Source organism: Artibeus jamaicensis, unplaced genomic scaffold, assembly GCF_021234435.1.
Source record: "Artibeus jamaicensis isolate MK-2021 breed Jamaican fruit bat unplaced genomic scaffold, CSHL_Jam_final contig_1998, whole genome shotgun sequence".
Taxonomy (NCBI): domain Eukaryota; kingdom Metazoa; phylum Chordata; class Mammalia; order Chiroptera; family Phyllostomidae; genus Artibeus; species Artibeus jamaicensis.
The window spans coordinates 1,783,827-1,795,245 of NW_026521407.1; the positions used below are offsets into that span (position 1 = coordinate 1,783,827).

Sequence of the window (11,419 nt, forward strand, 5' to 3'; positions counted from 1 at the left end):
TGACTTTATTATGGCATAAAAAACACAGGCTGTTTCTTTCTCCTCTTCCCCCCGCCCCAACAAAGTGGGTTCACAGCAGTTAAAGAAAAAAAAATCCTACATTTCTCCTCTAGGGGGCTGCCTAGAAGGGGGCAGACAGCCAAGCAACCTAGATCTATAAAAGGGGGGAGCAGAAGAAAATCTAACCGAAGCCCTCACCCAACACCTTAGAGCTGGGGGCCTCCCTGGGGGGCACACCCATGTCGCCCCCCCCTCCCCGCCACCAACACCCATTCGGGAGTTTCCCACTAGTATGGTCACTGGGAAATGCTGTCCCAGCAGCACAGGGAGGGGGCGGCTGGTTTCGATGGGTGGAGGAGAAAGGCATCTCACACCCACGGTGCCCTCCCTCTCTCCCCCTCTCTCCACCTGGTCAGGCAACCTGCAGGCATGGCCAGCCCTCTCCTGCCCCCAAACCAGCAAGAAAAGGGGCCTCCGGCAGGGTCAGCAGAAGGTAGTAGCCCTAGAGGGGGATACTAAAGAAAGAACATTACTTCTTACACTACCCCAGGCCCACGAGTCTCTCAGGGAGGGTCCCGCTACCCCTTTTAAGGACTCCCTTCTACACAAACACATATTCCCGCCCAGATCCCAGCCTCCTTCCCCATCAAGCTCCCAGTCCTCAGACTGGGTCCCAGCATCCCCAAGGGAGGAGGAGGCGCTGTAGGCCTGGGCCCCAGGACCTCGGACGGGGTGAACAAGATGGGGTCTCCCTGGCTGGAGACCCCAGGCTCAGTAAAGAAACACACACACACACACACACACACACACATACAACATGCCCTAATATTAAATAAAATACCCTTTGCATATAACTTAAAAATCAATACACAACTAATCCTCAAATAAGGCTCTGCATGGAAAGAGGGCCAGGGGAAGGGGAGGTCAGGGGGAAGCTCACGGTCTCCGCCTCAAGCCTGGGAAAGCCCACTAGCGCCACACCCTTCCCCTCGCTGGTCTCAGCCTTAGCTGGACTTCTCCCCTCCCCCTCCCCCGGTCCATGATCACAATCAGGATGTAGGGCTAGCATCTAGAGGGGACTAGGGACAACTTCACGGACATCACCTCAGAAGACGGACCCCTACCCAGTGGGAGAACCACTCCTTCATAGAGAAGGGGGGATCTCTTAATGCACACTCTGCAGGAGGGGCAAAGCTGCAGGGGCAGGGAAAGGGGAGGGCGAGCAGGACATGGCCAGGCAGACACAGAGTCCACGGAGGGGGACGCCCACCGACGTCCAAATAGCCGAGGTAACCCGTTCCTTCCATCCCCACAGGGAAGGCAAATAAATGACGGGGAGCCTAGGATGAGGAACTACATCAGTTCTAGAGTGGGGTCTTCTGGCTGCCTTGAAAGCCCGCACGGGGTGGGGGTGGGGGGTAACAGATGGGGAATGTGGACTAATGAACTTTATTTTTTATAAAGACCAAGAGTTAAAGGCCGAATCCAAGTTTGAGAGGGAAGGGGTTAGTTCCTTCCATTCCCCCATCAAACTGCTTTCCCTTATTTTAGCAGGGGACCTCTTTACCCACTCCCCAACACCGAGTCTTGGAGGGTGGCCCCCTTCCCCTCTTCCTTCATGGCTCCCTCAGACTGGGTCTGGAAGGGTTAATTAATAAGAAGGAGCATCAAAGGAGTTATTTCTACAGCAACAACCCTCCCAGGCTGATAGAGACCCCTCCCCAGAGGGGACCCCCAGCCTCCACTACCCTATCTCAGCTCTCCGGAAAGCCTAGGGGAAGAAGCACTATGAAGGGGATGAAAGAGACTGGGGCCGCTGGGCGGTTCCGGAGGCGCTTTTATGTCCCGGTTCCCAGGCACTAAGAACGCGTCCAGACAGCTACCCCCAGCGCCCGGGGCCGCCCCACCGCTCTCTGCTCCCGGGATGCACGTCTTCTCCAGCGGGTCCCCTCCGCCCTCCAGCCGCGGTAGGGATACCTCATCCCATCCCCCCAACTCGGGGACGTGGGTGAAATAGTGAGGAGACAGAGCACAGAGGGCCATGCGCAGCTCCCCTGGCCCAGCCAAACAGTCAAAAGCGTCCTGTCCAGCCCGAGACTAAAACACCCCTAAGCCCCCTCTCCCTGACCCCACACCACTTTTCTTCCCTTTCAATAAATAACCACTTTCTCCTCTTACTCAAGCCGCCCCCCAAGGACATCAGGCCAGGGGGGGCTCTTCTGATGTCCCCAGGGTAACCAGCGGGGAGGCGGCACTGAAGAGCTCAGTTGGAGGGAGCTGCGCCGCTGCCCTCGGCCTCCCGCTTGCCCTTGCCCCCAGGGGGTTCCACCGCTCCTCCGGTCTTGCCCTCGCCGGTGGCAGCCCCAGCAGCCTCCTCTTTGGCGCCTTCGTGGGTTTTCATGTGTTTGGCCAGATGGTCACTGCGCATGAAGACCCGGCTGCAGACGGCACAGGGGAACTTCTTGGTGCCGGTGTGGGTCTGGAGGTGGCGCTGCAGCTCGTCGGAGCGCGTGAAGCGCTTGCCGCAGAAAAGCCAGTTGCACACGAAGGGACGGTCGCCGCTATGCCAACGCAGGTGCGCTTTGAGGTGCGACGTCTTGGCGTAGGCTTTCCCGCAGCCCGGGATGTGGCAATTGTGCAAATGCTTCTTCTTGCCCCCATCGGGCCCGCACGGAGACCCCAGTCGCTCCGCCTCCAGGCAATTGGGGCAGCGGCACACGGTCTGACCTGAGCTGCGGGGCACTGACCGCCGGGAGCCTTTGGGCCGGGCCGCCCCATCCAGACTGGAATCCAGCCCCTGGGTCTCCGGGGCGGCAGCTTCCAAGGCCTTTGCCCCGTCGGGAGGCCCCAGGAGGTGCTGCCCTCCGGCGGCTGGGAGGAGGTGGTGCGGGTGTGGGTGGGATGGCGGGGCACAAAGCTGGTGGTCTCCAACGTAGCCCCCCAAGCCAGCCTGAAGCGCCCCCGGGTGGCCAGGTGAGGTCAGCGCGCCCTGAGTGTGGGGGAGGTCCATCCAGCTGGTGCCCGGATGAAGGTCCCACCACGAGCCATCCTCAGTGCCTGGGTGAGTCGGCCGGAACCACGATTCATAATGGTGTGACATGTCCGGCTGCAGGAGCTTGGAGAAGGGTCCCGGGGCCAAGGGATTGTCGCTTTCCAGGTCCTCGCAGGTTACTCGAGAGGAGGCCCCTGGCAGCTCATAGCCCTGTGAGAAGTCCACCTCGGGGCCCAGCTGGAGGCTCTGCAGCTCTCCAGGCTGCAGCGGGGAGGGGTAGTCCCCGGCCTCCGGGCTCGTGTGACCCTGGTATGTTTGGAGAGGCTGCAGGTCCAGGCGAGGAGGGGAGGCGTGAGGCGCGTCCGAGTGCTGGCTGCCCAGAGAGCCGCAGACAGCGGTTAGCATTGCCGGGATGCGGGCTGGGGTGGGGGGCAGGGACGGTCAGGGACACCTCAGGTGGGACCTAAAGGAGGCAGGAAAAGGCGAAGTGAGCAAAATCACCAGCTCATTTTCGATCCCAACCGGGATCCCTCCCTGCAAAGTACTGCTCTCCAAGCCCCCAAGTGAAAGATGGATGCACCTCTGGTTGGGGACTGAAGATCAGTTAAGAGAATTTGAGAGCCCCTAGGAAGGACTGAGGATGTGAAGTTCTTGGCCAAGGGCAGAGGATGATGGAAGTCTACCTTCCCCCTAGGTTATCTCTCCTAGGGGACTGGGCTTATTCTGGGAGCTGGGCTGGTCCCAGGCTGGTAAGCGGGATACTCCTACCGTACAGTGGTCAAACCATCCCACCCCAGCTGCCCAGGCCAGCTCAAGGACAGTGGCATTTCCCCCTTGCACACCTGCTGCCAGCCCAAGTGGAGGATCTAAACCCATCTCAGCTATCCCACTTTAACTCAGGACACAAATGGGGAGAAGGAGTCGGTCTGTTTCTGAAACTCAAAGCTCGAAGTAATCTGACTTGCCAAAGCCCAAAGCAGATTCTGAGATTTTGGAAAAAGAGCCCTCATTCTATCACTTAGTGAGGAAGAGCATTTCACTGCTCAACTGCACTCCTCCCAGCTCCCTGCCTGACCCCCAAACTTTTCCTTCGGGCAGACTTCACCTCCCTGGGGCTGCAGTGCCAGTTTCTGGGGGACTTCTGGCCACCAGAAAGTTAAGCTCCCTTCTCGGCCCTGACCCACACCAAAGCCAGCCAGCTTGTCTGTCTGCTACCTGTGCCCTCCTTCAATGGAGGGGAGACCGAGCTGTGAAGCTGGGAGGGGTAGGCGTCCCCAGAGAAGGGGTCAGGAAGAGAAGAGCTGACCAGTAAGCTCAGGAAGGCAAAACTGCCGCCCCTTGAAGGATTCAGGGTCAGAGAGGGGGAAGCAGAGGGCAACAGGAAAAGCCAGAATCCCAGAAATCAAGAGGAAGGCTTGCCCAAAAAGATTTTATAAAGGGGTGCATTCTAGGCGCGGGTCATTTTTAGGAGTCACACAGATCATGCTAACCTGTAGCCAAATGTTGAGAACCACCGCTCAGGTTCACTCTCTTGTTTTTTTTTTTTTTTTTAAAAGAGGAAACTGAGTATTTGCAGTATTTGGAGAAGCGACTTGAACAAAGACATTCACGTATCCATTCCGTCAAAACGATGGGCTGTGTGTTCCTCTGCGAGCCAGGTCTCTCCACTCTTTCCCTAAACCATCGGGGACCTGAAGACCGCCACTCCTTTCTTGACCTGGGACTTGAAGGTCCCCCTCTTCTCACCACCTCTCCCTACGGCCTGGGGGCCCTGGTGTCCAGGTGTGGGGTTTGTGTCCCTGGGCCTCCTCGGATTGTCGCAGAGGAGGTGCAGTGGTATCCGGCAGGGACTTCCCACAGCAGAGCTCCACCGACCCTACTGCTTTCCGCCTCCAGGACAAGGGAGGTGGCCCTGGTAGTCGGGTAGAAGGAAAAGGGGGGGTCCTGGGGCGCCTACTAGGCTCCTGCTGCCTCACCACAAGAAAGGAACAAGGCGAAGCAGCAGGAACGGAGCCTCAGGCCCAGGCAGGGCAGCCCAGAGGGGGCTGGGCGGGAGCAGTGAGGCCTGGGACCCTAATAGCTCTTGGCGCCTGGAAATGGCCCCAAGGGCTAAGGGGTGTGGAGGCTCCAGGCTCCACGGAGTGGCCCCTCCCGACACAGGGCAGGGAGCCCAGACCTAGGTTCCAGGGCCTGCCCGCAAGGTTTCGGGGAGGAGGACTGCAGGACGCGCAGCACTCCCGGCTTTGCGTTCTCCAACGCGGTTAGGTGGCTAGAGACACCCTCCTCCCCTTTTGGGTCAGCTGCCTGTCCCGATCACCAGCACTCAGGTGGTCGGACTTCCATACACCCAGTCCTCAAGGATCGAGTCCTCCGGTTTTCCCAGTTGCTCTCGTTTCCCCAGTTTCCAGCCTCCTCGCTCCCTCCAGTCTCTCCAGTCCACCCAGTTTTCACTCCGCCAGGGCTTAGCGCCCTCGGATTCACCTTCCCCAGCGCCGCGGGAGGCTGGGGCGCGTTCCGAGCAGGTCTTTCCGACAATCCCAGCAGCGCTCGCCCCGAGCCGCCCCGAGCCGGGCTCCTACCTCGAGGCTGCACTCGGACTCCGGGCGCGGCTGGCAGGCGCGCTATTCGGCGGGTGCTCCCGGGCCCTGCGCGCTGGCGGGCTCTGCAGCGGCGAGGGGCAGGGGCCCAGGGCCAGCGGGGGCTGCGACCCGACCCTGCGGAGGAGGGGCGGAGGGCGGGAGCCAGCGAGCGAGTGAGCGAGCTAGTGAGCGAGTCCAGCTCCGCCCGTGACTCACCCGCGCACTCTGCCTTCATCCCAGCCCAGCGCTCCTTTTTCCCCGAAATCCAGGCCCCGCCCACCGCACCTGCGGCCGCCTTTAACCCTTGAGGGTTCGACTCGACTGGAGGCCTTGCCCGCCCGGCCCGCGACGAGGGGGCGGGAGAGGAGTGGGGGCGGGATCGCTAACTAGGTCGCCGCCCTCCCCCTCCCGCGCTCCTCCCCGGCCCTCCACTCCGTGGATGAGGGGTGCGGGCGGAGCGTTTCCCAGGTTCGGAGACCCGCCCCGCGGCGGGGAAAGCTGCCCTCCAGCCGGCTCGGTCCGGCTGGGAACGCGCGGAGGCTCAGACCGCGGGGGGCGCAGAGGAAGGGCGGGCACTGGGGTGACGCGGAGCCACTTCGGGGCGCCGTTTGCGTCGACGGCCCTCGGCCCACCGGCGTGGCCGCGAACCTGAGCGGAAAGAAGGAAACAAGACTGAGCGCCCAGGCTGTGTCCGCTCTACTCCCAGCCCTAGGCCGTGAGAACTGGTCTTGGCCGCCGCACTCCTTCCCTACCCCCCGCCACTCTGCCGCACCGCCACCTCCCTCCCCGGGCCTGCGCTCTCCCTCGCTTTCCGGTTCTCCCTCCCCGGCCGCTCGCCTTTCTGGGTGACCACCTCCTCTTCTCCCCCACCCTCTTCACTCCCCCACTTCCCCGTCTCTAGCTGCCTCCGCTACTCCTCCAGCCCCCTCGGCTCTCACTCTCCATCTGCCTTAAAGCCGCGCCCCGGCGAAATCCACCCTTGAGTAGCCCCACCGTTCGCCCCCGCGCACCCGGCCCTGAAAACCGCGGCCGGCGCCCGAGTGGCCCTGGGCCGGGACTGGGAAGGATTGAGCGACCCCGTGCCATCACTGCTTCCCGATTTCCCCCCAGACCATGAGAACCTTAGGTTCTTAACTTGGGAGGAGGGTATGGCGTGTCTTTGAGAAAAAACAGACGCTCATAGTGCATCCTTCTGGCAAGATTTCGGGGCGTTCGTGGCTCCCACATTCTTTCAAGAATCGAGCTGATCGCGATGCAGAGCGCCGGTCGGTGGCAGGGCCCCCTTCCCCCGGCTGCCCCCGCCCCGCCCGGCTGCCTTCCGCGCCCCCGTGGTCCGATGCGCCTTTCCGGGTTGGCGTCTCTTCTATCCACCGCGCGGACCTCCCGAAGTCACCCTTGTCTTGTAATGGAATTCTGACCAATTTTCGTAATTTTTTGTTTCGTTGGGCCAGTTGGCTTTCCCTAAGCGCTCTGCCATCGGCTTTTAATTTTTTTCGTGGCTTTTTTTTTTTGGGGGGGGGGGTCTTTACATTTCTTTTTGAACAGCCGAACCGGAATTCAGATTGATTCAATCTCGCTTCTGCAACCGCGATTCCACCACCGCTGGTTCACCCGTCTTGCTTTCCCGTTTGGGATACACTCGAAGTGCAAATGTAAAATGGTTAAACTGAATCCACAAGCCAAGTGAAAAATCGATCTTTGTGTATGTGTTTCCCAAGTAACACACGTTCTCACGTCCGGAGCTGATGTCTGACTTCTCTGTGCATCGTCTTTTCTGTGACTGTGTCCTCATCGAGACAATCTCGGTACACGTTTGGGAGAGTTTCCTGGGGCTTAAAGGAATTGATGTACTTAAAATACCTAGCTCCGTGGGCACCTGGCGAGCGCACAGTAAACGAAAAGATGTCGTCGTCGTTGTTGTTAATAATTATTTTACAAGTCTCCCAACACCTGTTTGTTGGATTAAAGTAAATTCACAAAGGTCTTTGGACTAAAAGTTGATGCACCTAAATTCTAGCCACAGCCCTGAACTTGCTAGGCTGACCTGGCCAGTCAGGAGCCTCAGTTTCCTTCCTGAAATTCCGTTAGGTCAGCTGCCTTCCCCTCACCCCGCGCCGGGCACATCAGGGCGGGACTTTCCGATCAGTCAGATTTCATTCATCCTGACACTCAGGCTCCTGAGTGCAGATGACCAGGAACTGCTCTGGGGGGTCTCCGTGGCCACGGCTACGTTGACAGCCCTCTCCATCCTCCGGTTTTTATCATTCAGCCTGCAGGTGCTGGCTGCATGGGTTTGCATCCCAGTTCACAGCCGCATCTAGAACAGGTCTCCAGGCTCATGGCACAGAGCCCGTGGCTCAGATTCCCAGGGTTAAGTCCTGTCTGACCTCTAGCCATTCTTTGCCTCCTCCTGCCTGCAGCCCTCTAGCCTGCTGGCTGCTCCCAAAGTTACTGCTCTTAAGGTGCTAACAGTTGCTCAGAGACCTGGCTCTAGGTGGGTGACCAGGTTCCCTCCCGCCGTCATTTGTAGGCACCAGATTGTCTGATCTTTCTGGCTTCTGCTGTTTCCCTGAAAAGCAACGGGGAATGAGATCCTACATCCCCTACACGATAGATATCCACCCCACTTTCACCCCAGGTCCCCTTTCACCCCACCTCACCCCGACCCACAGATACTTGGGTTTCCAGAAGCAAAGACCTCTCATAATATGGCTCATCAGCACGAAAGCAAACAGTAATGTAGTTGTGCTGGAAAGCCAGCCATCCTGATTTCCTGCCCTGTCTCAGTGTCTGCTTCTGACTCCAAGCGCACACTGCCTTCCAGATGACCTTGTACTTGCGTCCCTCTGATTCCAGCCCTTTCCATTTTGCACAGGCTAGATGGTTTCCCACTGAACAGTGCCCATGGTCTGATGTGGACATAACTGTCCACTATCTTATCTCAATGCCAAACCAGGCTGCCCATCATATCTCCAGCACCACTGAGACCTGCCCAGGACTTGGGCCATTTCCACTCCTCTCTTTTATTCCCCCAAAGGCGCAAATAGACAGATTTTGCCACAAGTGTCCATCTCCCGTTCCTGCCACTCACTCTGCTTGCTACTCGCACGTCACTGAGAGTCGGCAATCCATTTTGTACGTGGAGCAGCCTCCATCGTCCCCGTGTTCCTCATATCCCGCATTTATTTCTTGAGCATCTTTAATTCTTGTGAGCATTCTGCTAAGTGGTTACTATTATCCCCACAATATAGATGAGGAATTCTGCCAAGGATCGAAAAAGTGAAATGATCTGGCCAGGATGGCGCAGCTGTTAAGAGACAGAGAAGGGAACCCTGTCCGGGTCTGTCAGGCTCCCAAGCCGTGACGGCCCTTCTAGTCTAGATCCTACAGGTGGAGGGGAGAGCATTCTTTTCTTTTTTTTTTTTTTAAGATTTTGTTTATTTATTTTTATAGAGGGGAAAGGAAGAAGAAAGACAGGGAGAGAAACATCGATCAGTTTCCAGATCAGTTTCCAACTGACTAGGGACCGAACCTACAACCCAGGCATGTGCCCTGACTAGGAATCAAACTGGCGACCCTTGGCTTTGTGGGACAACGCCCAACCAACTGAGCCACACCGGCCAGGGCAGACAGGACAGCATTCTTAAACTGATCCTTAGATCAAAGCCACCTTGAGTTGCTGGGACAAGTCACAGCTACATCTGTGATCCCTTCCAAACCTCAATTTCTGTGGTGATTGCACTATGAGAATATCTAAGCTAGACTTCCCATAAAAGTTGTGTGGTGCTAGTCCTCGTTTCACTGGTCGGGAAAAAATTCCAGAACAGAGAGGCAAATAGCTCCAAGTCACACAACAAGTTCTAACTTGCTTCCACGCAGAGCCGGGACCAGAACCCCCGTCTCCTCATTCCTGGCTTCCTAGTTGCTCACTCTTCTCTACCCCCCACCCCAACCTCCAGGCTGTGCTTGGAAGACGGCAGGCTGGCGATCTTAGGACAGCAACCCACTCCTCCTTTCCTTTCCTCTTCCACCCTGCTGTCCCAGGTTCCTGGGACACTGGACAGAGCCCGGAGCTGGGGCCAAAGGGTTTTCTTCCATTCATCCATTGTTCATTCAGCAAACATTTACCGAGGGTCTACCTGGAGCCCAAGCACTAGGCTGGACATTAATTCCATTGTAGATCCAAGTATCAGTAGCATCCACATCTGTTTTCAGTCTGTAAGGTGAACCTCGCTGAGAATAGTGCATTTGTGTGTGTCTGTGGGGGGGTGTTATCTACAAATGTGTGTGTGCATGTGATGCCTGTGTGCCTTCTGGGCTGGATGGTGGGGTGTCTGTCCTCTTTCTCCATGACGGAGGGAGTTAGTTCCCCACTGGACGCGTTCAGTGATTCCTCCTTCTACTATTTTGCAGGTTTTTCTCATGCATGAGCTTCCGTGAGGTGAGTGTGTGCCCTATATGTCTGTTAATATTTGCCCATCTTTTCTATCAGAATGAAGCCCCCTGTCATCTAGTAACTGGTGACTCCATTCCACTCCTCCACCAGATCCCAGCCCAGCCGAGTCCAAAGACCTCCAAAGAGATTCTCTGCGGTGTCCACACAGAGACCCCCCAGATCTCCCTGTTTTCTCCCCCTGCCCAGTTCAGAGACCAAACCCTTCTCCACGACCCCCATTGAAGTGGAGACCTCCATCCTCTGAACCGACCGGAGAGTAGGCCCTCTTACCAGTCCATGGAGCCCAGAGCTGGCAGCGGCAGTGAGGGGCAAGCGGGGTGATGGGAGAGCCAGGCTTTATAAAGAAGGCGACAGTCAGAGCAGAGGGGGAGGCGAGGGATGCTGGCAGGGGCGCTGCCAAGTCCTCACGGCCTCGGAAGCTTTTAGGATAATCCAGGAAACAGTGGCCCCCAGCTCTCCTGGGGAGTGGTGGGGGGTGAGATCTGAGACTCCGAGGAGTGCCAGGAAAGGAGGATTTCAGCTGGAAGAGGCAGCTGGGGGTGGGGGTGGGAGAGCAGGACTTCCTTCCCTCCCCAGAGGTTGGACGGGCAGTGGCAGAGGGACAAAGCGGTTTTCGGAGAATGGAGGGAGGGAGAGCTGGCGTGGCTGGAAATCTCCAAATTTTACACCCCCCCCCCCCACTCTTTTGAGGTTTCCTCCATGGACTGGGTGGGAAAGAAAGTACCACTTCTACGACCTGGGCCACGTACACCCCCCCCCAAGTCAGCCCCTCCCTGCGGAGCTCCGCATCAGCGTCGTTGGCTGCTCCGGCAGGTCTCTCCTGCTTCTACTGGAACCTCACTCCTTCTCCCTTTTCTGTGTCCCCCGCCCAACTGAGACCCCCGCAGGATCCAGTGGAACACACCTTTGGGGTCCCGGCTCTCTCATCACAAACTGGGGAGGGAAAACCCTCTGCCTGACTTAGGATAGGGTGAGGCAGCTTGGGACGAACGAGAGTTCAGCCAAGACCAGAGCCCGAGCCCAGCCAGGAACTTTCAGAGACAGCTCAGGAATCCTGGGGCCCCAGGAGGGCGAAAAGGCCGGGGACATGGCCTGGGAAGGGAGCGGGGGCCTGGAGGTAAATCTAGGTGGAGTCTCCCCCCCCAAGCCCCAACTATTTACATGAACTTAATTTTAGGGTGCCTGTAAGTTCAGGCATGCTGACTAACCGGAGCAGGTCCTGGAGCAGAGAAGGACAAAAGACCAGGGAGGAGAAAGGAGATGAAACAGAGTAAGAAGGCTCCCCAGAGCTCTCTGAAGATAGGAATCCCGACCCACGCAGGAGAGCGGCCTGGGGACTTTTCATGTGTTCACCTTCCATCCTTGGCCACAGCTCAATGCTCTTGGCATGAG

General features: G+C 57.9%; 1 protein-coding gene across 2 annotated transcripts; it reads right to left on the reverse strand.

Annotated features, from left to right (window-relative positions):
- SP6 (Sp6 transcription factor) lies at window positions 1-5,986 on the reverse strand. 2 transcript variants are annotated; one of them, XM_037150011.2, is made up of 2 exons: window positions 5,572-5,986; window positions 1-3,455 (listed from the first exon to the last, which is right to left on the reverse strand). In XM_037150011.2, the coding sequence occupies exon 2, from the start codon at window positions 3,395-3,397 to the stop codon at window positions 2,264-2,266; it is 1,134 nt and encodes a 377-aa protein (XP_037005906.1). In that variant the 5' UTR covers window positions 3,398-3,455; window positions 5,572-5,986; the 3' UTR covers window positions 1-2,263. The 2 variants fall into 2 exon arrangements, with proteins under 2 accessions (XP_037005906.1, XP_037005907.1); XM_037150012.2 differs by lacking the exon at window positions 5,572-5,986 and adding an exon at window positions 4,483-4,885.
- Between the last annotated feature and the right edge of the window lie 5,433 nt (window positions 5,987-11,419).